Source organism: Colius striatus, chromosome 8 (genome assembly GCF_028858725.1).
Source record: "Colius striatus isolate bColStr4 chromosome 8, bColStr4.1.hap1, whole genome shotgun sequence".
In the NCBI taxonomy this organism is placed as follows: domain Eukaryota; kingdom Metazoa; phylum Chordata; class Aves; order Coliiformes; family Coliidae; genus Colius; species Colius striatus.
The window spans coordinates 5,666,168-5,691,875 of NC_084766.1; the positions used below are offsets into that span (position 1 = coordinate 5,666,168).

At 41.2% G+C, this 25,708-nt stretch overlaps 1 protein-coding gene across 4 annotated transcripts; it reads left to right on the forward strand.

Annotated features, from left to right (window-relative positions):
• The first annotated feature begins 440 nt into the window (after positions 1-440).
• ANXA11 (annexin A11) lies at positions 441-25,414 on the forward strand. Of its 4 annotated transcripts, none has more exons than XM_062001212.1 (15): positions 441-604; positions 11,897-11,957; positions 13,117-13,225; positions 15,122-15,493; positions 15,974-16,061; positions 16,432-16,526; positions 16,974-17,087; positions 18,195-18,285; positions 18,393-18,472; positions 18,593-18,649; positions 19,566-19,659; positions 20,382-20,477; positions 22,693-22,751; positions 23,258-23,380; positions 24,661-25,414. In XM_062001212.1, exons 1-15 carry the CDS (start codon positions 454-456, stop codon positions 24,718-24,720), a joined length of 1,650 nt encoding a protein of 549 aa, XP_061857196.1. In that variant the 5' UTR covers positions 441-453; the 3' UTR covers positions 24,721-25,414. The 4 variants fall into 4 exon arrangements, with proteins under 4 accessions (XP_061857196.1, XP_061857197.1, XP_061857198.1 ...); XM_062001213.1 differs by having other exon boundaries at positions 522-604; positions 13,113-13,225; XM_062001214.1 differs by lacking the exon at positions 441-604 and adding an exon at positions 737-824 and having other exon boundaries at positions 13,113-13,225.
• Positions 25,415-25,708: the final 294 nt, after the last annotated feature.

A 25,708-nucleotide genomic window follows, 5' to 3' on the forward strand; every position in this document is an offset into this window, starting at 1 on the left:
GTTGAGCTGGATGAGCTCTAGAGGTCCCTTCCAACCCCCATCGTTTTGTGATTCAGTGAATGCTCTATGAATTATTGGTGAAGGCAATCAGCTTCAGGGTTTCAATCCGACGTTATGCTGAACGCTTACAACCTTGACTCAAGATGGTAACTTCCTCGATTGTGGTTTTGCAGCTCCGTGCTACCCAGTCCCCGGAGAGCTGAGGTACGGCAGGGCACAGAGCGGGCTGCCCATGTGACGGGTGCTGTTACTTTTTATTCCTGTTTGCTTTGCTTTTTACGAAACGCACCTCTCGCTGGAAAACCGCCTTTTTGTCAAACCTGTTTCCAGCCCACAGTCGCCACGGCTGCCCTTCCGCGGGCCTCCCCGGGGCCGAGGCGCAGCGCCTCCTCCTCGGCCGCTGCGGCAGCGGGCGGGGCGGGCCGGCCCGGGGCAGGCCCCGTTGCAGCCGTCATGTTTTCCACCGGCTCGGCCCGGCCGGCGTTTCCCCGCCCCGAGCGGCGGCCGCAGCGGCTCCTCCTCCGCGTCCCGGCGCTCTGGGCGCCACCGCCGCGCAGCGACACCGAGGAGGGGCGGCGGCCGCAGCGGCTCCCGGGCACCCGCGGTAGGAGCGACCGCCGCGGCGGCGCGTTGGGCCGGGCCGGGAGAGAAGGGCGGGCGCGGGGCTGTGGACCGGGGTGACGGGGGAACTCACCGCGCCGGGCTGGGGCGGCAGGAGCCGGGGCGCCCCCGGGGTGACAGAGGCCCGAGGGCTGCTGTAGGGGGAGGTCGGGGCCCGCACCAGCTCCGAGGTTCTTAGGAAGCTGCTCGCTCCCCTTTCTGAGGTAAATGAAGTGCTTTCAAGAGGGAAATGAGTTCTGCTCTCGCAGTGAGGTACTCTATTGTCGTCTCAGCGTATCTAGAACTTATGATTTTGACGTGTATGGTTAACAAGAGGAGGAAGGCCAAGGTGGAAGTCTCATCAGAGCTGATTACACAACGCTTTTTTTGGTTCCCAAAAACCCTTTCAACAAATGGCTTCTAATTTGTAATGTACTCTACTTTTTTATGTTATGTACTTAAAGTGTCTTAAAACAGAAACTGTTAAACTCTTGTTATAGCTTGTATAAGACAGAGAACGTCTTACAGGACAGAGTACATCCTTGCCTCTGCCATGGTTTTGGGGGAGAGGCTGGGCGGGGGGACTACCTTGAGTTATTTTTTTCCTTCCTTTATCACATTTATGGTAGTTCCTGGAAGCCTCTTCCTGATAAGGAAGAACAGCTGAGGGGAGAAATCATCTGAAGGGAGTGGCAGAAGCAATGGAAAGCAACTCGGCCAGAAATGGAGACAGATGCATCGGGGCAGAAAGAGTGGGGTGAAGGGGTTGAGAGGAAACAGAGTGGCGGGGGGAAAGCGCTAGTGCCGTGTGTTTTGATGAAGCAGCTGATTAGTAAGTTTTCATGTATCTGAAAGGCTGGCTGCTGCAAGAGGTGGGGGATTCATTCATTCCCTGACACAGGAAACGAACACAGTATTTTCTATTGAGTTGGTGGAGCATGCATGGTAATGTCAGATACGATGCGACACCAGTGTTAATGTGTGACTGCTATAAAGCTCAAGTGGGTGAGTCCTTTCCTTGAACTTGGCTCTTTCTATAATTTCCTGGTTTTAGAGTTGCTGTAAGAGTCATGCGAACCACTCTCCTCCCACTGATGCAGCAGATAACTTGCACTGGGCATTGCTTCCAGTTTTGGCTGTGACTTGCTCCCCACTAATTTCTTCTTCCTGAAAGTCCTTTTGTAGCTACTCTTATGAGTTTTTCTCCCCCTGCCCCCAAAGCAGACAGTGTATCCTATCACAGATTCAGCAAGATTTTGAAGGGCTTCGTGATTTTATGTCACCAATGATTTGTATTTACCTTTGTCTGACTTGGGTATGAGGTTAGGAACCAAAACATCTCAGTGATTCTGGAGTTAAAAGTTCTGGAGTGGTCATCACACTCATTCATATGCTATGTCAGTTCTTTAGCTTGTTTTCTGTAGTCCCCAGAAGTTTTGAGTCCTCAGACTGGAAATTCTGGGACATGTCAAAAGTCACTAAAAGATATACATCCCACTGTGGTTTTTTTATGTATTTTATGGAGGTATGTCTATAATCAGTACAGACTATGAAAGAAAAGTGTTGTAAATACTGTAGTGTTATGTAATAACTTGAAATACATAATCCAGTCAGATACAAAAGTGTGTCTAGTTAGAAGGCTACCGGAGATGTTGTTTCCTAGACCTCTAGCAAGTATCAGGAGATGGAGCATCCAGAGGGTCTGTTCCATGCAACTGCATTAATCAGAGCTGAGATAGGCTCTGATATTTTTTAATAGAGGGATTAAAAAAAAAAGGAAGCTATAGTTAAAGCAGAGATGTAATCAGAAAGAACAGATGGCTTAGTGGTGTCTACAGAAGTAACAGGGCTTTAAAAGAAATTTAAAAAGTCTAATTTCTTTTTAGCCAAGGTTCTGTGTAATCATCCATCCACACTTCTCCCTCAGCTGCAATTTCAGTGAGAGGCTTCCCTTGAATTAAGTGTGCAACTAACAGCACCATTGTGATTTGGTTGGTTCATTTCATGCACTCACGTCTGCTGTGGTGAAACCTCGGTTTCTTACTGGCTGTATTTTTAAGTTGTGTCAGCTATTGGAAGTAAGGACAGAGGCTTGTGGGCTATACCTAGTGACTTTCGGTTTGGATTGCTTTTGAAGAAGGTAGCAAAAGCCTTTGTTTTTCAGAAGAAGAAAAGGCTGGACGTTTATGCTTCTGTGAGCATAGCTAAGGCATTTGAAACTTGAGTTGTTGTCATTCACCAAAGCTGAAGTGGGCCCTTTGCTTTTGCTGTTGCCAGTTTATTTGAAAGCAGGTGTGTTTGCTCTAAGTGCTGACTTTCCTTCAGGCAGTTCCTCAAGCTGGGAGGAGTGTAATGCAGTACTGCCAGTGGCAGATAAGTAAGCCAAAGGGTAGCAGGAACGGTTTGTAGTGTATAACTTCTATTGTTGCCCCGTATTTGTTCCAGATTTTATCAGAGCCAGTAAAAAAATCTTGATCTATGAGATTAGATCCTGGCTGAGGCAAGCCTGGAGTCACTTATGGGTCAGAGTGGAGACTTGCTGGTGTCCTAAGAGACCATCTTATGGTGTTTCTAAAAACCAAATACAACCGCACACAGTGCTGCTAGCTGGCCATGCCCCGTGCTGTCAGATCAGCAGCAATATTCTTTTCTAAGATACATTCTTTTGTGAGGTATACAAATAAATGGAAAGCAGTCCTTCCCACACATTGATTCCTTTTGTTTTTCCCTTGTGTGTTTTCTATTTGAGAGAGAAGGTACTGTCTTATTTGGTAACAGGGAATGTTAAAAGTTTCTGGGGTTTTGGGTTTTTTTGTTGTGCTTAATTGCCTACAAGGCATTAGTGGGTTTTTCTGAGGGCCTTGGCAGAATGTCACCAACAGGTCACTCTGTTCTAACTTTAGCTCCCTTGTCTTGAGGAAGCACTGGATTTCAGTTTCCTTCCCTCCTGGGAGCCATTAGTCAGTATTCATTTCATCATTAGGCTAGGTGGGCCTCTGATTCTGGTTTTTGGATGCTAGCTTCTTGCAGGCATATGCACACTACATTTAAAGGCCATAGTTGTGCTTTCTTTTAACTTTGTTTATGGTGGTTGTGGAATACCTGACTTTCCAGTTTACTACACTAAATTGGCTCTTTCTTGAGTAAGTCAGTTCTTGGAAAGAATTAATCAAGGAGATGAAGATCAGTAATTTGTTCATAGTCAGGAATGGATGAAGTCAGTTCACTGATGAGTAATAATCTTCCTAGTGTTGCTGGGCACTGTTAAGCCCTTTGCTGTCTAGAAAGCATGAAAGCTGTCACCTTTAAGAAAGAAGTTACTGTATTTGCACACACACATTTACCTCTTTTTCAACTGGGGAATCCCAGGACTGTCAGCCTGGTGCAGAGCACAAGAGGTTTTGTGCACAGTGCAAGTTGCATCCATACAGCTTTTAAATAAGGTCCCTGGCAGGTCCTGTCAGTGTGCCTGTGTGGAGCTGTCACTCAAACAGCTTGGTGTTCTTTGGCTTCTTCTGAAGCTTGAAATAAATGTAGGAAGTCCTGGCAGAGGACCCAATGGAAACCTTTGGTCGTCCTTTTGTTCCTGTTGCCTGGCAGGGTGGGTGGATGCTGGAGCCCTCCACTTTCACTGCAGGACCACTCCCTGGCACTGACTTCAGCCTGGGGCACAGCAGCTGATTGAACATTGGTGGCATGAAATTAATGATTAGGTGTTTTTTAGTGGTTATTTTAGATTACTGAATGTTATGCTACCGCTTTAGCTCTGTAGGATTTCCCACACAGAGTGTACTTTGCTAAATGGAATAATTGATACTTACCTGCTCGACTTTCAGTGGTGATGTAAAAATTTGCTCTTGCATGGCAGAACTTAAAATAGCTGAGTATAAATCCCTGAGGCATTAGTCAGAGAACATAATTCAGACTATTTATAGCATGACTGGTTTTTGCAACAAATTATTTTATGAGGAGTTGCAAGTTTGAAATAGAACAAGCTCGATTCTGTTATTTCTTCAAACATCTCATAAACCTATTTTGGTAATATTTCTTGCTTGTTGTGTTAGGGAAATGCCTTTATCTGTCTTGTCATATATGTTTTGACTGTATTGTAAATATTCCAAAGAGAACATTGCAAGAATCTGCTACAAAATGAAACAGCTCGAGGCAGAGTAGGAAGCCAAAGTGACCTTGACCTCCTGGAATGAACTCGTGGTTTTGCTGCACATTTATATTGTTCTTTGGGTTTTGTTGCTTTGAGTGTATATGTATGGATTGATATGTAAATCCAAAGAGGTCTTGTTCTTCCTTGACAAGTCACAAATGCTGACTGAAACCCTGTGCTGAGGGAATAAACGTTTGGCTACATTGCTGCAATTGCCACCTCTGTAATTGGGTGCTGGTGAGTAGTGTTACATTGGCATCTCTCTCAGACCTGGTTCTGCTGTCATCTAGGCTGAGGTTGGCATGCTTGCCCTTTCAAACTTTGACCTTTTGTGAAGGATGTGAGTCTTGAGTTGTCAAGATGTACCAGTGAGAGCAGAGTAAACTCAAGCTGGTATGGGCCTGAATTAGACAAGGCAGCTGGTTAATGAAGCTTTTGGTCCCTGTTTGCTGTGTATCATGGCAGATGCTGGTTATTGTTACTAGATGTTTAAAGAACTTTGTCATGAAGTGGCTAAGTTGCCTATTATATCAGAATTATCCTTTGTGGGCTTCTGAGGTCTTAGTTGAATGTGATGTCATTTCTGGTTTGTTTTGTTTTCTCACTAGCCAGTAAAGCAGGCAATTAGAGGTACTAGTTGTAGGTCAGAGCGAGTCATCTGAGAAATTCCTTATGGATGAGATGATCTCAGGAGTCCCTTCTAAGTTATTCTATGAAATAGGAAGATTCTACTGGTGCAGGTACCATCAAAACAGTTGTTACACTACCTTGGAGCATCTTATTTTGGTCATGTATTCTCAAGCAATGTATTCTGTGTGGAGTGTTTCTGACACTGTTCAAATTACTCTTCAAGTAGTGTTTAACAGTGTAAAATATTTGAAGTGGGGTGATCTTTTATGTAGTTTAAGTTGTGAGCAATGGTTTTGAAGTTTCACTTCTAGTTGATAGACATTTGAGAATTGCAGTGCAAGTATTTACACTTTAGTCTAGCATTCTAGACACAATCACTTCATGTTAGCATCTCAGGCATTAGTACGGCTGTAAAATCGTGGTCTATGCTTCTGTCACTGAAACATCAGTCATGTGAATGTTCTTTAATATTTCTGTAGCTTACTTGTGCATCTTCCCATCCAACTGTTCTTTGTTGGGTACAGCATCTCCCTCCCGCTCTACCTTATTTTGACCAAGGCTTGTCAGTGCTGCCTTTCCTGCTGCTTCTCCTCAGCCCCTTTGTTTACCCCAGCAGGTGGAAAAATGTTACATGATCTTCCAGTAAAATAGTTCTGTAGTAATGATATTGAATTAGAAGGATCATCAAAACTGTCAGTGATCCTGACTCGTAATACTAGCAAGCAGGTCAAATGGATAGCTCTGAAAAGCCCTCTCTGTTGAATTTGTTTCTGTTTTGCCATCCATTCAGAGCTGTGGGTGGGTTTTTTTTTTGCAAGGAAACATATTTTTAACTCTTGAAATATATATTTTTTTTTTATGAAGACCAGTAAAGGCTCCTAAAGGCCAACCTATGAGTGGTAAGATATGTCTAAAAGAGGTTTCCTGAGTTTTGGCTGGCAGGAGCTCAGCTACAGTAAGCCCTGTTACAAGGAGAATCCATTATCCTAAAATAGGGAGGGTTTTTTTAAGTGAAAGGAAGGCTGGACAAGGAGTCACATACACAGAAGACTTAATGGAAAACCACATTGCCAGGCTTTTTATCTGTCAGGATGAAAAATATTACACCTGATACAGGAGAGAGTGACTTCCATGCTGCAGTCTGCAAGTCAAAGATAAATCTTGCTCAGGCTGGTAAAATAGCAGTTAGCTAGTATGTTGCTGACTGTGGCTTGTCCTCACCTTGCAAAAGCACAGTGGTAAATGCCTCAGTTCACCTTTGCATGTTGTAAGGTGATAAATTCTGTTCTGTTAGTTTCACAATCAAGGATGGGTCTTGGTGCAGGTTTTGTAATTTATAGCTGGAGGCAGCCTTTTGTGCTGCATCCTGGTAATTAATCTGGAGGAGGGGTAAAGGCCAAGGGTTTAACTTTACTCAGTGTTCCCTGAGAAGCAGGCATCATTAAATTATTTTAAACAAATATGGGGCACAGTGTTGTCATCCCTTTTTTGCCCTTTAATTGTTGGGCTTTGGTGTAGCTGGAGCATGAACAGCAGCCACTAGGTAAATTCCAGGAATGGGCGTGAATGCATTTTTCTGAGCTTATTTCTGTTGCACCTTGAAACAGGAGTTTTCAGCAGCCTTAAGGTTTGGTTCTTTACTTCTACCATCATTGTGTGATTTGCAGTTTTTGTTATAAATATCTCCAGTCACAGTCCTTGAGTGCAGTGGCTTAGAGGAGTACATTTTCAAGATTCCCAATGAAAATATCTCACAAACATAACAGATATTGAACAGATCTGTTCACTCTTTGCCATAGGAGCAGAAAAATGCTCAAGAGCTTGAGTGATTTGCAGTTTGCAACATGAAGTGAGAGAGCAATGTCCACCGTGAGAGTCAAAGCTCAGATCTTTGCGTAGAGTTTTAGGTGGACTCCCAGGTTGAAGGCTGAGAAACAGGGAGAGGATCTTAACAGTACTTGTTCTGGTTTTTTTTTTCCAAGGCACTCCCTCTTCCTTTGTGTTTTAGTTGTTTGGATTTTTTCCTCCTCTCAATACACTACTTCTTTTATGGCTGAGCAAACAGACCTTGCTCTTCCTGTATCCTCCCACACAGTATTTGTATAGCAGGGTGGCCTTCTGTGTCTTCTGTTCCCCGAACTATGTCACCACTTTGTTGTCAGCAGGCAAATGCTGCTCATCACTTTAAATGTTTATAAGATGTTGTGGATGTACCAGAAGGAGTTTGGGAATAGGGGCTTAGAAGGTAAAATAGGGACAAGATTTTTGGAATGTCTGGGAAAATTAGTTTAGAGGGGTAAATACTTGCTAAGGTAGAGAAACGACCATCAGAAACTTGATGAAGTACAGAAAAGATGGTACTCAGGGTGATGAAGTAGAGAGAAGGTGGTGCTCAGGGGAGTGTTTGAATGTGAGAAGTCACTGTGTTTGTGAATCTGCTTTGCCTGGAATAAAACCAGTGTGGGGAAAATTCCCCTTGGAAAAGTCCAGGATAAATGCAGCATTTGAAAGAAACAAGTGAACTTTTACATGTGTGTGTTTATACCCACCCACACACACACACACATATATATGAAAAAAAGTGTTACTAGATTGCTAAGGAAGTTAGCCATTATTTCTGAACCTCAGCTTAAATTGCCAACAGACTCTTTCTTTCTATTTGAAAGGAAACTTCTATACAGCAAAAAGCAAGCAAAACAACTCTGCTAAGAAAAAAGAATATCCCTTTGCTCTATGCCCTCTACACAAAAGAACCCCAAGGCTTTTTGCCTTAAATTGGTACCTAAATCTTTATTGAATAGGTATCCTATAATTGTTTTTGGAGTATCCTGTTGTTATTGTATGTACAGAGGAAGGTGAAAAGAAGTACTTGTTTTAAAGGTTGCACATGAAGGAGAAAAGTTTCAATGCTGTAATAATTTGTGAGTAAAAATGTACACATGGACCAATAAGCATTATGCATGTTAAGATTCTGGGTTGTAGGGGTTTTTTGTTTGTGTTGTTGAGCATCTCAAGTCATTGTTCCTTTTTGTTTTAGTTTCATGACTCTGTTCTAATATCTAAAGACAAGTACTGAGGCCCTAAGTGCCGAGTTGCTCTCTGTTTCTTTGCTGACCTCACTCCGCTTCCCTTCACACACCTGTACTTGCCTGGGTGAAGGATCTGGGAGTTGTGGTGGGCGGCAAACTGATCATGAGCCAGAAACATGCTCTTGTGGCCAAGAAGGCTGGTGGCATCCTGGGAGGCATCAAGAAGAGTGGGGACGACAGGCTGAGGGAGGTTCTCCTCCTCCTCTGCTTTGCCCTGGTAAGGCCACATCTAGAGTACTGTGTCCAGATCTGGGCTTTCTAGTTCAAGACAGACACGGAACTGCTGGAGAGAGCCCGGTGCAGGGCTACCAAGATGATCAGGGGACTGGAGTATCTCTCTGATGAGGAAAGGCTGTGAGACCTGGGGCTGTTCAGCCTCGAGAATACTGAAGGGGGACCTAATCAACACTTAAAAATACTTGAAGGTCAGCTGTTGAGAGGATAGGGACAGTCTTTTTTCTGTAGCACTTAGCATCAGGACAAGGGGTGACTGACAGAAGCTGTAATGCAGGAAGTTCCACTTGAACATGAGGAAAATCTGTTGTTTGGGTGAGGAAGCCCTGGCATAGGCTGCCCAGGGAGGGTATGGAGTCCTTCTTTGAAGGCCTCCAAACCCACCTGGCTGTATTCCTGTGCACTCTGATAAAAGGGCACTCTGATAAAACTGGCTTTAGCTGGGAATTGGGCTGGATTATCTCTAGAGGTCTCTTCCAGCTCCCACTGCTCTGTGCTTGTGTGGCTCCCTGATGCCTCATACGCTGGCCCTGTGCGTGGCTAACGCCTGGCAGCTCCCTGCAGCAATCACATAGGCCTGCATGCCGGCTGGTAGGAGCATGGTGAAGCACGAGGAGAGAGAAAGCTGCCTGCCCTTTTGCCAGCAGAGGAGGAGAATACATGTTTTGCTTTCAGAAGAGGTGTTGAGATTTTGCTTTTTGGCCTCGTGAGCTTTGTAGTTTTAACAGTCCTTTTATGGGTAACAGCAGGCATTGCCTCCAGCAGTTACGATTCCCTCAAGGTAGCAATATCTTGCAAGTGCCGTTTGGATAGGTTTTATAACCTGAATTTGCATCTCCTCTATTAACTGGTTTAGCTTTCTCAAGTTCTGTAAAATTGCAGTGAGTGTGGTGGCATTTTGAAGATATTCAAGCTGGAACATTGTCTCTGTAGAGCGTTGAAAAATGCCCCATGCAGCTGCTGCCATATCTTTATGCTCTTTATTTAGTAGCATCACTAAATATTCAACAGCAAAAATTCATTTATTTTGCTGAGCATCAGGGATGACTGAGAGACATTTTCCCAAGATTCAGCTTCTGGTATTAAAAAGGGATACAGATAGGAACCAAATCTTCACGTAGGACATACATTGAGCATGCCTGGAAAAATACACTTCATCTCCTTGCTGACAGCTGTGTACGGTGTCTGTGCTCCCTTGTGTATATGGCACAGTGAATTGTGTGCTGGGTTTGGGGCTGTAGGTCTTATGCACTGTGTTTGCATAGGAAATGAAAAATTACAGAGAGCTTAGCCATGTAGAGAAGTCCTTATGTAATCAAAAACTTGTTGCCTTTTCAGCTGTAGCAGCCTTGATATTTATTCCAGAACTCCTAGACAGCAGTGCAGTGAAAGATCTCATTAGAAACCAAGGCTGAAGGCAGTGTGGGGAAAAACATTTACCATATTCTAGACAGCATCTTGTAGGCATGTGATCTGATGTAAAAATGCCTGTGAGCCTTTACTCTTCAGATATAATCTGGTTTTGGATGGTGTCACCTTAGCTAATATAGAGTCTGTTCTTAGACTGATTATGCAGAACTGGGCCATGATGGCTGTGGGCTTCCCTGGACATTTCATGAGGTTTAAGTGTAGCGTTTGTGATGGACAGTTTACTGATTTTAAAGCTGGATTTTGTAAAATGTGAGCAAACTTCCCAGGTGTGTGTCCTGCACTATTTCCTCACACGTGGAACTAGAGCAATTGTTAACTTTGTTGGAAGGAGTAAAGGGGGTAATGATGGGGTAATGTTATACCCTTGGCTGACCTCACCTCACATTTCTGTTTGTAGAGGGAATAGAGAATGAACAAATGGCACAAATGGAAGGGCAATACTTACATGTGCAAACACAGAAATTGGTTGTGTTTCTAGTTAAAGGTGTCTCATAGCTTTACTGGTGAATAAGCTGTTTCTAACCCTGAGAAACTGCATTCAGTAAGTTGTTGAGTCTGTCAGTTTACACACTGGAGTTAGGGGTAAGGTAGGGTTATAACTTCCAATCTGCTCTGTTCATTGTAATTTCTGCTAGTTCATTTCTCTCTGTTTAAATGTAAATGATTACATGCAGCATGAGTCCAAACGGTCTTTAAGTAAATTGAAGATTTCCTAATTGTATTTTCTGTTTTTTCCAATCCACTGTAGCCCTGCAAAAGAGCCAAGCAAACCAGAAAGGCGTGTTAACGTGATTGTGCAAAATGAAACAAAATCCCCCAAAACAACACCCCCTGTAACCAAACTCAAAACAAAACACCCCAGCTGAAATCCAAAACATGGCAAAACAACATATAAAAAGACAATGCTTTAGGGGAAAGAGCTACAGTTGGCACAGCAGCTTAAAAATGGACTGGGAATTGCCACTAAAAATAACCTTGGAAAAGTTAAGACTGTGGATGTTACTTCATCTGTAACAAGCCCCTTGAGTGACTTTTAGCATTTTTCATGATAGTTGTTCTATTTAAAATAAGACACAAAACATTTCCTTTTGTCTTTCATTGAACTGTCCTTCCTTTGAGACCTCCGTTTCCATTTTGGACAGCTAATGAATTTGTGCACCTCTGTGCTGACAGAGGCACTATCAACTTTCAGAGATCAAATTTGTTCTAATAATCTTACCCTTCCAGTAAACCCTTCAGATTTTATGGCAGTGCTGTGAGCATGAAGTGTATCCCTTCCACCTCTTACTCTGACCTTGCACTTCTGCAGACATTTGCATTTAAATGCCTTCTAAGCCTTCTCATACAATTACTCACTGGAAGATGTGGCATATTTGTCAGACGGTTTTCTACTCTTGATTCATAAGACTGTTCTGTATAGGTTGTGAATTTCTGGTGACTTTAATAGCACAATAATGTAAGCATTTTCAAGCAGTACTTCCTTAACAACCAAACAGACAAAATGGGCAGTAAGTAGTAACTGAAATGAATAAGAAAAATCGTCTGAGAAGTGAATCTGCTTAGATATCTGAACACATTGATTGGTCTGCCAAAAGGAAATGGGAAGAGGTTTCCCAGGGAAAGGCTGGTGTGACTTGTGCAGTTCACATCTAAATTTTGGAAACTGGGCACTGGCAGCATGTTTTCTGTTAATTTTATGTGGTGTCACCGGGGAAGCTTTACAGAAAATAACTCTCACACTTATTTTCAGATCTTTGCAATGAGTTACCCTGGCTATCCCCCAGCGGGTGGGTATCCACCAGCAGCCCCAGGTAAGTTGTTTGGATTAAGTTAATATTAGATGATGGTTGTATGTCTGAAGTGGACACATGGCATGGATGAATAACAAGACTCTGGAAGGTTTTCTTGACTCCTCAAAACTTTGTGTTCTTTTTTTCAGTCCTATTTTTTCTTGTCTGGGGATTCTGATTTATATGAGTGCTCAACTCTGTGCTCAAATGAAGTCCATTTTCCTGCATTTCAAATGAAGCACACAGCACTAGGAGATGGTTATCATTTGACCAAAATCAATAAATATCAAGCAACAGTGTCCTGTTGGTACTGAGTCATGAAGGCAGCTGATGAGAAAAATGAGTAAGGGAAGAAATCAGTCATACATTTTAAAACCATGTCCCACAAAAACTTAGGACTTTAATGATGACATTATCCTTAATTCACTGTTCTTATGCTGATGGTTGTATCTGGAGAGGTGAGGACTGTTAAGAAGGGTATGAATTTTAAGAATATAGAGCTTATGAAATATGTGACAACTGTTTGGTATCAAAGTGAACTTTATAGTTGGTAATGAGGTTTACAGCTGTTGGTATAAAGGAAGGACTGGAGTCACATGGGTATGGTGAAATGTGGAGTTAGGCAAGCTAAGCTAATTTGAGAAGGGGAAGCAGTGTACAGTGAGAAGCCAAATGAGCCTGGTAGGATAAATCTTCTTTCTCATCAGGATATCCTGGCTTGCTGACTGATGTGCAGAGAAGACTGCACTGTGGTGTGCAGCCAAGTTTTGTGACTTGGGTATCTGTGAATGTGTCGTGTTCTGCAGACATCTCTCAAATTAGCAGCCTAACAGGAACTGGAAATATCTTCCTACTGGAATACTGAGACAACTTTATAATTTAAGAGAAACTACTCTCTAGTCCAAATGTGTTTACAGTATTGAGTGTTAGCCTTCAAATATGTTTAGAGTTGTTCTAAATGAGGACTAACAGATTAAATGATAACTAGTGTGATAAATATCCAGTGAAGCCTCTCTTTATATTGTAATTGCACTGCTATGCTGCACCTTTTCAGCTGATTTTTTCTTCTCCCAAACTGCTGATGTTGAACAGGCATTACTTTAGAAATGTAAGTAGTAAGGAATAAGTGAAAAAAGGTGTAGTTTCTTGTTTCAGTCCAGCTGTGTTTGATTTCAGGTAGCAGTCCTTGGGGTGGTGCTGCCTATCCACCTTCAAATCCTCCTCCAATTGGCCTAGAAAACGTGTCTGGCTATGCCAATCAGTTCAATCCCAACTACATGTCTGGAATGGTGAGTTTGCTTTCACTGAACCTGCTTTACTGTGACTTCTTCATGTGCAAGGATGTGTTTCTGACATTGCCACTGAGAAGTTAATCGCTTAAGACCTGTGCCTTTAGTCTGTTTAGGTGTTCAACATTCAGTATTAAAGCAGTAACTCTGAGCTATTCCTTATTTTAGGAAAGCAGACCACTAGGTAAATGTTGAATTTAGGAGTCTGACTTGCAAATTCGTGTACATAAAAGTGATATGACTTGGCTTTTGCTGTGCAGAGGAATAGCAAAACATAACACTGAGTATTCACTCTAAATATATTTGCATTGGCAAACATAGTCTAGATTTTGCCTCTTACTTGGGTTTTGTCCAGTCGGAATAAGGAATGAGTCTGTGCAACTTGAGGTATTGCCCTGGTTTCAGTTGGGAAGGAGTTAATTTTCTCCCCAGTAGCTGGTACAGGGCTTTGTTCTGGATTTGTGCTGAGAACAGTGTTGGTATCACAGGGATGTTTTGGTTACTGCTGAGCAGCGTTTGCACACTGTCAAGGCCTTTTCTGCCTCTCCCCCTGGGAGGGAGCATGACCACTCCATCTAGCCCAGTAGCTATTCCATACCACAGGAGATCATGCCCAGTATATAAACTGAGGAGAGCTGGTGGGGAGGGGCAGATCACTGGTCAGGCATCAGTCAGTGGGTGATCAACAATTGCTTTGGGCATCACTTGTTCAGGGTTTCTTTCTTTAATTCTCTTTTGTTTATATTCCTTTTCAATATGATTATTTTACTCTTATCAGAATATTTTCTTTTAGTTATTAGACTGTTTTTATCTCAGCCCACGAGTTGTACTGTTTTATTTCCTGGTCCTTGTCCCCATCCTACTGGGGTGAGGGCAGTGAGAGAGAGGTTGCCTGGTGCTTAGTTGCTAGCCAGTGTTAAACCACAACAGGTATCAGTGACTCGTCTCTGAACAGAATACAGCATTAGCTGTGTCTTAGAAGGAAGCACTGATGTTTAACAGATGGCAGTAAAAGCCTTTTTACATTGATTGAAGAAAAAGCACACGCTTCAAATGTGACTTTTTTTCATAAAGCAGCAGTGAGTGACACTCCTGACAACTTTGTCTTCAGGAATCTGTTACGCTGCATAACGAGTGAACAGTTTGTAGGAAGACATTTGCATTATAGATGCCTTTCTGAGGCAATGATTAAGTGAACTGATTTGGCAGCCAGCAGTCAAAATGAGCAACAAACTGTCTAGGGTGCACATAGCACTCACAGCAACTAGCTTCTGAGAACACTGCAGTCATCAGATGTCAGTTCTTCTAATTCCCCTGTAGAAGAGGGTCTGAGTGTGTTCCACAATACATAAGATGCTATTGCATGTGAAATACCTTTCTGCAGGTTCTACAGGTATCTTTCCAAACTCTTGCTAGTTCTAGACTTACTAAAACACCTAGTGCATCACAAAACAGCCAGAGCTTGCTCATAATAAATCCCTGTGCTCAGATGATGCTGTGGTCATGTAGGACAGTCATGGGCAGAGAATGGATAAGCATGGTTTTGTGTTGCTGGGATTATTTGGCATAAGTTGTTAGAGTAAGAGATGCATGGCTATTGGTGCTCTTCCATGTGAGTGGTGTGTAATGCTAGATGCAGTGGCAGGTGTGTTTCTGTTGATTCTGCCTCTTGATGAATGGCAGCTGATGATTACAGCAAAGCAGGAGTCAACTGAATAAAAGAGTTTTTATCCATCTTGCTTGCTAACAAGACATGATTGTTGCAAATTTCTTTTGTCGGTTCAGAACTTGCTCTCTGTGTTGGTGAGGAGGGAGGTTGTCTTGTATTAAGCACATTATTGAAACTTAACTGTTCTTACACCTTCCCATCTCTTGTTTTATTTGCTGTCATTGCAGGCATCCAACCTGGCAGGGACCTTTGGAGGGGTCCCACAGGGTGTGTTTCCTTCAACACCTGGGAGTTATCCCCCAGTTCCTCCAGGTGGCTTTGGGCAACCTCCATCAGGACAACAGCCTTCTTATGGAGGCTATCCTCCACCTGGAGGAAATCAGCCATCAGGAATGCCAGCCTACCCAGGATACCCAGGAGGCTCTGTGCCAGGCCAGCCCACACCACCGCCGGGGCAGCAGCCTGTGAGCTATCCAGGACAACCACCAGCAACTTACCCAGGGCAGCAGCCCATGCCAAATTATCCCCCTGGTCCAGCTGCAAATCCTTCTGTGCCGTCTTACCCAGGAACTCCAGGGCCTGTGGTCTCTCCTGTAACAGTAAGAGCATTCAGTGCTTTTGTTTTGAGATGTGACCATGTGTATGTTTCTCTACATTTTCTTTGTGTATGTAAGTGTAAACTGACCCTAAAAGTGAAAAGAAAGCAAAGAGAGATTGATCCTTTCCAAAGGCAAGCAATATAGGCTCCTGTGACTTGAAACAAATGCAGGTTTACCACGTTATCCAAAAAGAGAGATTTGACATGACTTCAGATTTAATGAAATTTACTTTTCCTAACTTAAAGCATTGCCAGTTGTATTTACAGTTTCATAGAATCATAGAGTCATTTGGATTTTATCTCAGAGAACCTTATTGACCTTGCGTTTTTTCATAATATGGGCAATAGATTATTGTGATTTGGAGTTCTCTTACTTTTCTAACAAAAAGGAAACTGGGAACTGTGGTCATCTTTCTTAAGTAGCAAAACAGTCTTTTACTGATTAACACTAATGTAAAACTAAACTTGGTGTGATTTTCAGTATGGAAACCGTGGCACAATCACTGATGCACCAGGATTTGACCCTCTAAAGGACGCAGAAGTCTTAAGGAAAGCCATGAAAGGATTTGGTGAGCAGCCTGTGGGTTTACATTGCAGTTAGAAGTCGGATCACAGCTTTGATTTAGCACTGATCTCTCTCCATTGTAAACATATGTACTGAGTGGGCTAGTGTGGTTTTATCCTTGGTTGTCAGAAGAATTATTGGAAGTTCATGTGAGCATAACAACATCCTCAGTTTGGTATTTGGTTTTGGGTGGGTTTTTTCAATTCTTACTGTGTTTGTGGAGTAAAGCTTGAAGTTCTGTGTATGTACTGTAGATGAATTCGAAGTATACGTGTCCTTCAGTTGGGTTTAAAAGAGAGGCTCAAATGAAAACAGACAGATGAGTCCTCCTATGATGTGCTTGCTCACTCTGTGGTGTCCATGTGCATGTACAGGAACTGATGAGCAGGCTATTATTGACTGTCTTGGAAGTCGTTCAAACAAGCAACGGCAGCAGATCATCCTGTCCTTCAAAACAGCCTATGGAAAGGTAATAATACGGCATGAGAAGGGGAGGAAGAAGAAACAATGGCTTACATTGCTTCACTGGAAGTCAGAAGGCTTAGTGTTTGGGGAAAAAAAAAGATTGGAAGTTGCTTAAAGGGAAGATGGTTCACAAGTAATGGCCTGTTTGGGATTCTCCTTTCACCCACTCGACATTGATGTAATGTTTCAGATGAAACATATAAAGCAATTTCTTGGCTAAATAGTTACTTTGACTCTTTGGTCTGTGCAATGTATTTACTTGGACCTTAATTACCTAAATGCACATGTTACCATTATGCTGGATTTAGTGTTGTTAAGTGGGATAGTTTTACTTTTAAGATATCTTATTGGTGCTTATGCATAAAGTGTTCTAAAGTCCAGAGTTCTGATGCTTAACATTTATTAATTTTGGTCTTTATGCATTTTTCCCTTTGTTTTTACTCGTTATTAGGATTTGATCAAGGATCTCAAGTCTGAGCTGTCAGGTAACTTTGAGAAGACAATCTTAGCAATGATGAAGACACCTGTCATGTTTGATGCTTATGAAATCAAGGAGGCTATAAAGGTTTGTGTAGGAATTACAAATTTATAAACTAGAGGAAATATGTCAGCTGATAAAATTTTTGGTAGTCATACATTACCTCCTCTCTAGTCAGATTCTCAGCCCACTGTTTGACTGATCTGTACCCTCATTCTTGGAGGCACATGGTTAGTAAACTTTGGAAATGTTATTGTCATAGGTTAAAGGTAAAGACTTTTTAATAGGTTTGTTGTGACAAAAATATATTAATAAATACACAAAAAAAGGCAGAAAGTGAGCCCTAACAGTCTCTGCAGTTCATTTTTTTACATAGTCTTAACAACAGAGCTGTTGTTTTCAGAGCCAGATACTGCATTGGTCACCCTTGTTTCAGGGTTTTTGCTCTGAGTTGTAATGGAACCGATGATTACACTGCTCAACTTAGAGTTTGCAGTGACTTTAAACTCAGTGCTCAGGAATAGTTCATAAACTAGGTTCATAAAGATTTTGACCAGGGTGTACCTTTTTGTTTCTTTCCCCCCACCTCAAAAGTGTATTTTCTTTGCCCTTGCTTAACCTCTTCTAAAATATTATCAAAGTATTGTGTACTTTCTCTTTCAAGTAATGACACTATTTTATAAACATTTAATTTTAAAAAATAAACCAGCTGAAATACTTTTATGTCAAAACAATGTTGAAATGAAGGTGAAATAAAGATTTCCATTACCGAGTCAATATGTATATGTTCTTTGACCACAGTTTTGAAGTAACTAGGAGGGGGAATTAATATTAGCTGCCTTCTATATTGCAACTCTTATCAATTAGTGTAAGTTACCTGTTAGAATCAAGAAAATAACCTTAGTGATAGAATAACTCGATTGTTAAAATGCATTAAATCTAGTGCAAAGGATGCCATTTTCAAATGGAATTGTGTTTTCATCATTATTTTAATTATCTGTTCAAGTTGTACCTTTAGTACACATCTATGTTTGGAAACATGCTGAAAGCAGCATTTCAACTACTTGCCTTGACTTCTATAATGAGATTCTATTCTGAATTGTATTTTGTTGTATGATTTTATTACACTTCTGTTGACTAGGTTGTAAAAGTAAGATGAGAATCTGAAGAGTGTGTTTTCTCTCTTTGTTTTAGGGCGTTGGCACAGATGAGAACTGTCTCATTGAAATCTTAGCTTCTCGCAGTAATGAGCACATTCAGGAACTCAACAGGGTCTATAAAGCAGGTTAGATTTGTTACAGTTCCATTACAATTTTCTTCCTTAGTCCTTGACTGATGATTTAGGAAATGAGCAGGGGTGTATGATGATTCATGACCATGTCCCTCTCACAGAATTTAAGAAAACCCTGGAAGAAGCAATCAGAAGTGACACATCTGGACACTTTCAAAGGCTTTTAGTTTCACTTTCTCAGGTACTTGCACCCTGGGCTTTTGGAGTTTGGATTTTGTGTGTGGGTGGGAGGGGTGTTGGTTTTGGTTTATTGTTTAAAGAAGCCCAACACTGACACTTTTATGACTTCAAATTCTTTTAGGGAAACAGAGATGAAAGTACAACTGTTGATATGTCTCTCGTCCAAAGAGATGTGCAGGTCAGTAGAAAGTCTTGTCATTTCTAAGTTGTAGTCAACTCCATATGCTGAAATTTGAATGTGTGGTTTGTTCTTACTCTGAGTTTTGAACAACTTGGGACTTCTCCTGGTGTAGCAGTTACATTTCAGTGGATGGGAATGATAAAAAAAGCCCTGACAGAGCATTAGAGCCATGTAATTCCATTACACAGATGAAGCTCTTGGGAACAGAGTCTATAGGGGTTTTTCATCTCTCATTCTGTCAGCTCTCTGGCTTTTCTGAGTGCTGCGTGACTCCACTGTGCTGCTCATTAGGAAAATGGTCCAAAGATATTTGAGGTGATGTGTATGTGGATTAAATTTAATGTTCTCAACAGCTGCATTACCTTCTGCCTGTTATTCAAGGAACTCTGGATTTTTTGCTGCAAAGGAGACAGCAGGGCTTAGTAACTCTTACCCTATTACTTTTTTTGTGTGTTCCATTTTACCACTTACTAAGGAGAAAGCCCTGTTTCATTTCAGCACACTGCTGTCATATAAGTAGTAAGGTAATTAGCTTTCTACATAGTATGCTTTAGCCACAAAAAGAGAACATCCCAGAATATACCTAGAGGTGTAGAAAAAAAGCTAGAGCTAAGCCTTGTTAGGACAAACAGTTTTCAGGTACTTTTTAAACAACTTTTCCTCCTTTAGTAATCTGGAGCTCTTGTCTTTGAGCTTTTATGTACCAGCAAACTAGGAAGGCTGCAAGCATAGCATGTTGTAGGAAAGTTGGAACTAGGTGCTATTTATTGTTTGCTCCTATTTTGCATCGGTACATAGACCAAGAAATAAGTGTAAAAGGAGGAGATGCTGTAAGGAAGCAGGCCTCTTAACTCAGCTTTTCATCCTGACTGCTTTTCTGAGTAATGAAGTGTGAATTCCCCACTGTGTTCAGGAGCTATATGCAGCTGGAGAGAACCGTCTGGGAACTGATGAATCCAAGTTCAATGCCATTTTGTGTGCCAGAAGCAGGGCCCACCTCAGAGCAGGTAAGGTTTTCTTCTGCATAAACAGCACCTTGATTCTGTTGTATGTAAGGATAAAAATGTACAACATTGCTCTGTGCCTGAATTTCCCTCATCTGTGAAATGAGTGAGGGAGAGGGTACACAAGAACTGCACAATAGGATCGACTTTCTTAAATAGCAGAGCAGGTAGAAGTCACACTTGTTCAAATGTTTCTCTGATAAAATAATTGAGATGTTGGAATTGTTTCAGTTTTACATGCTTGTGTGTGCAGAAGACACTTGCAATCCTTCCTTTCCCCTTGTTAGTGATTGGGTGTTACATCAGTTTGTAGGAAATGTTTTAGTAACTACACAGAACTTTTGAAATGTGCTACATGTTGAGGCACTTAGATGGAGAGGAAAAGGTTGGGGGGGATGTGTGTAAACATGAATGTTTTCATCTTAATTTTATTGACACGTGAAGCTTTCCTAGAGCAATGTTCACTCCTTTCCTACAGTGGTTTCTTGGGCTAGCCCTTTAAAAATAAGGGTAAGCTTAAAAATGATCTAGGCAAGCTAGAATGTGTAACTGGAACAGTGTTGTTAATAATATAGTATTTGGTCTTTGAGACATTAAAACTTGTGTAAGTGCACTGTAGTATCAAGTTGAGAAGTGCAATGGATACAGAGCCATGCAACATGCACCAGTGGATGTCACCTCTTGATGTCAGAGTGACTCCTAAAATCTTTCTCTTCCGTTACCAGTCTTCAGCGAGTACCAGAGGATGTGTAACCGGGACATTGAGAAAAGCATATGTCGTGAAATGTCTGGAGACCTGGAAAAGGGCATGCTGGCAGTAGGTATGTGTTCATTCCTCAGCTGGCTGAGATGGTGGCATCTGTGACTCCAGCTGAGGATGTTCTTCTTAGTAATAATTGTCTCTGCCTCTTTACAGTAGGAAGAAAACTTAAACCTGGTTGCAAACAGGTTTTCTTTCCCACGTTTGCTGTGGTTACAGCTTTGCTAAATGTTTGGTTTTAAGTTCCTCTAACTACTTCTGAAGAGTAAAGGCTCTTAAGTCTACTGTTGTCCCTTGGGGAGTAGTCATTGGTTACCATGAGACTAGGACAAGGCCTCAGGTTGTTGTACAGTAGATTTATTTGAAATGTTTTATTCTACATAGAATTGTGGACCTCTCTCTTTCTCTCTCTCTCACCTTTTGTCTCTTGTCTCTTCTTTACATCTCCATTTGTTTTTCTGTTTACTACTGTGAATTTACTGTGGTATCTAGAGCTGCTGCTTTAAAAGAGTTTTTCTTTGGTTTTGAATGTGGTGGTGACTGGGAAAGTGATGTACCATAAGAAAAAATTGCAAGAACCCTCTGATCTAAATCAATAGGAAAAATGTACTTGGCATCACTTGGAAACAAGATCTGAGAGGACATTTGGTTCAAAACCAACAGGTTTATTTCATGGAAGTTTCTAACAGAATCTTGCAAACTGGGAATAGATTTCGAAAACCTCTTTTTTTTCATTCCCATACATGTGAAGTATGTAACTATTGTCTTTACTCTTTTTGACTAAGCTGTCCCTAGAGTGACCTTTTAATGACCCAAACTAAGTCCAACCCTGTTGGTCTGATATGTTTGCAGACCTTTTCCAGCATTCAGAATTTATCACCTCGGAAGTATCATTAGAAAACTAAACTTAAGGAAAATAAGTGTTTGTAGGAAAATATCGCTTCCATAAAGAAACTGTACTATCAGAGTTTGGAGGTCCTTTGGCTTTGTAGAGCTTTGGAGTCACTTGACAGGTCTCTATATAGATAGAGATTCAGGATTGAGACTGTAGCTTGCAAAGTAGCAGCAAGTCAATAGCCTTTTGAGCAAGGATTGTCATTAATATCCACTGAATAGCTCTTTTATTGAACATATTTTGGTTTTATTTCTTTATTGATGTGTATATATGTATATACACACATATATGTCAGTGTCATCTGTTCTGTGAACCTTGTTTTCAGGAAAAAAAGGGTTTTCTAATTGCAAATATTTGATTTTGCTTTCTTTAAAGCTTTCTGGATTGTACAACTGGTAATTTACACTAATGTCTTCAACCATCTTGAAGTGCAAGTGTGATACAGAAACATGCATTTCATTTGTCATTTGTTTTGCAACTGTAGTGTTTGTACCATTGACAGTTGTGTGTGGTGAAATATCTCTCATCTACATTCTCCTATTCAGAAAAAGTACTTTTTCCTATATAGAATGTGTGCTGTGAAATACTTATTTAGGTTTACCCCTGTTGTTCCCTGTTGATTTTACGTGAGTGCCTTTGATACCTTTTTGTGCCATACAATGCTGGGTGTGTTTTGCTATCTGTGTAGTTGGCCACACATTGTGTGGTTGTTCACCTGTAACCAACATAGAATCAATATACAGATTTTTAGTTCTGATGAATGATGGAGGATTCTTTCATCATCCTGATTAATATGACAGTATTTTGATTCAGCTTTTGCTCTTCCAGATTTCTAATGAACTGTGCTAATTAAATATCAAATCCAGTCATTACTAAAGAACTTGTCAAGAATTTTTCAGGAGTCCTGGTGAATTTTTTGGCTAAAAAAAATTACTTGGAAAATAGGGGTGAGATTTCTGTCACAGATGACTTCCCAGCTTGTATTAGGGCAGAACTTGAATTAGTCCCAGCTTGCAGATATGTGACCTAACCATTCTTAAATCAGGAAAAAGTCAGGAGCACCCCTACCTAGTGTTCCCGCAAGACTTCTGCCCCTTCCCCATTGCTTCTTTTTCCTTCATAAGTAAGATTTGTGATGACTGCTTTATGCTAGATGGTTTCTAGTAATGGAAAAGTTTGCTCAGTAGGTTCTTTACCTTTCTTGCAGCTGCTATTTGGATTAAAAGTCATTTCAGTGACTGAAGGAGTAGGAGCTGCATTGTGTCAAATGTATGTTTACGTAAAATTAAAGCATGTAACTATCTAGGATAAGCTTGAAAGAAATGACTGTGGCTTCTGATTGAGGAAAACCTTATTGCTGTGGTGCTGTTTCTTTTTGCAGTGAAGTGCCTCAAGAATACACCAGCGTTTTTTGCGGAGAGGTTACAGAAGGCTATGAAGGTACAAGATACATAAACTGTTAGTGTGGGACTTTGGGTAAAAAATGCTTGTACAGCTCATTGAAAAGAATTGCTTAGCTGAAAGTACTTACATTTTTCAGTGGGCAGATGATTAATAAGATGCAATCATTATTGTAGCTCGTTTGTTCCACCTGAGATGCATACAATACCTTAAAGAAAACTCTTGGAAATGTGTGTCTTCTAAATAGAGAGGTCTAGCTGAAATAAACAGACCATTGAACACAAAGCTTTTTCAATTCCCTGTCCCCCTGACACCACCTCCTCTTTTTTTTTTCCTCACTGTTCTTGTGCAAAGAGTTGACTTTTAGGGTCCTCCCATTAACTTTAACTCAAGCATGGTAGGCCAAATTCTGTTCAAGCTCAATGGACTTATGCTAGTAGATGGCTGTTTGTGGGGTGATAATTTCTTTTCTTTTTCTTACTAGTGCCGTGTCATCCAGCATTTCCACAAATCACTAATACATGATGATGTTGTGTTTGTTTCAGGGAGCGGGAACAAAAGACAGAACGCTGATTCGGATCATGGTATCGCGCAGTGAGGTTGACCTGATGGACATCCGTGCAGAATACAAGCGGATGTATGGCAGATCCCTCTACACAGATATTACTGTAAGGCTGACAGATGTTCTCTTGCCTGCTGTGGCATCTTTTCTGCTTGTAGTGCAGCTGGCTGTGTTGGGTTTGCTGCATTGGTCAGGACTGGGGAGGCTTGTTTTTGCCTGATGGAGCGCTAGATGAGCTAAATGGGAAGGAGGCCAATAGACAAGGAAAGGGAAATTGGTCCAGAGGAGTTTCAGAGATCTAGTTTTAAGTCTGATCTCTGTCCCTATCTCTGTATTCACTGAGTAATCATGGTAGTCTATCTTGTGTATGTTGAAAGAGTGTAAAGCTCCAAATACACTTAAAAGATTGCCTTCTCTTTCTCTTGCAAGTACAAGATTTTGGAAATAGACTAAACTTCAGATTCTCCAGCAGTTGATCCACCTTGTTACTGCTATTAACAGCTGTAGCAACAGTCAAGAGGATGCCTGTCCAATAGGGAGGGTAATAAAAACTGGAGGAGAGAGCGTGGTGCTACTTTTATTTACCTTGCAATGCACATGCCAAATCTATTAAGCCCCTACTTACTCCTTCTACTGTTGGCACAGAGGGGCTGTTGTTTAATAGTGTTTGGAAGGAATCCTCCAAAGACAGTGAAAGACAATGTGTGCCAAAAGTCTTGATGTGAGTCTTCTGCCAGCAACTATGTGGTCTTTCTGCCCATACACCGCAGAATATCACCTAGAAGAAGATTTTTGGAGTGAAGATGAGCAGTAGTCACGTGCATGTTTGTGTGTGCATCCATACTGACTTGCGCTGCCCACAGTATGAAAGAGATATTCTCTAATTGTGGAAAAAAACCCCCAACCCAACCCCCTTAGATCTTTTGATATTAGGGCATGTTTTTAATGTTTAAACATAATAAAGAGTAAACTTTCACTCACTGCCTCTTGAAAAAGATCCACATTGACTGCAAGGGCTTCCTGTATTAGTTTTCCCATGTTTTCAAACCTTTTGCTGGGAGACAGCTTTTTGGTGACTTTTTTTTTATTTAACTATTTCCAGGTAAGTCATTGAACCTGTACACTAAATTGAGATTGCTAAAGAAATCCATTCTCTATGAATATTCTGCTTCCAGTGATGGAAGGAGTAGATTTTGCCATGAACTTGTATTTCTTTGAGTGTTTTGGTTTTGTGGAGGTTTTTGTTAGGATATTAACACCTTCTTTCTTCCAGCCCTGGCTTTACTTCTTTTGCTCATTAATGTCATATTGAAGATGCTTACCTTTCTTTTGCTTCTATTTCAAAGCACATGTCCTCAGGTTGTCTTTCTCTGGGTTTCTTTCCAGGGTGATACTTCAGGAGACTACCGGAAAATCCTACTCAAGTTGTGTGGTGGGAACGATTAAATGGAACATTCATCTTTCCTTTAAAAAGCTGCTGTTTTCATGGTTTTGCTTTAAAACATCTTTTCCTCACCAAAAAGAAACATATAATGACCTGTTAATCCTACAACAATTACATTTTAAAAGATGCTACTGCATATATCTTCAGTTGAAAAATAGTAGGTAATAAATGCCCCCAAAATATAAACATCAAGCTTAGGTGCCATCTGTTCAGCATTCTACATAGTGCTCTTGAGCAATCCATGAATGGCAGGTCATCATTTCTTTTCTGCTTATATTATGCTGAAATAGTTTGGTTTATGACAACAAAAGAAATCACAGTTGTATGATTTAAGGTTTTCTTTTGTATAAACGGCACGTGCCATTTGAACGCCAATTTTATATGTATTGTATGCAGAGTTGGGTTTGTGCTAAACTGCTCTCTGGGGTGTGAAGAGAAGAGCCTGGAGTTTTTGTGTGTTTCATTAAGACTGTTTTAAAGTTTTGTCAAGTTTTGTCTTCTTTCTTTGATTACACAGAATCACAGAATTGTTTTGAAGGTGTTCCACATTTCATCCTCGCTAGGGCAGCTGTCACAAGGCAGTAGTAATGTTGACAGTGGTAAAGATTCTATGGTTATTGTTTTAAGGTCTTGGGTTGTGCCTTAAATATATGTATGTAAGAAGAGTTTATGAAATTAAAGCTGTCTATCTTCTAACTCTTTGCAGACTGTGCTTTTTGGTGTTCATGTTGTTTGTGCAAGTGATGACTCAGTTCTTCCAGAGATATTCTCTGCTCAAAGCTACAGAATTACCCAGAAATTGCTGTGCTGACAAGAGTTTGGGACGTGTGTGCCGTTGATGAGCAGTTATCTGCACATGCTATATATAATCTGTAGTTGTTGCTTAGTGTTTTCATTTTGTATCTTGTCATTTCTCTGACTCCTGGATGTTTTTTCTCTACTAGTATGGATGCCACCTTCATATTGTTCTCAAAATAGCAGCACGTCCAG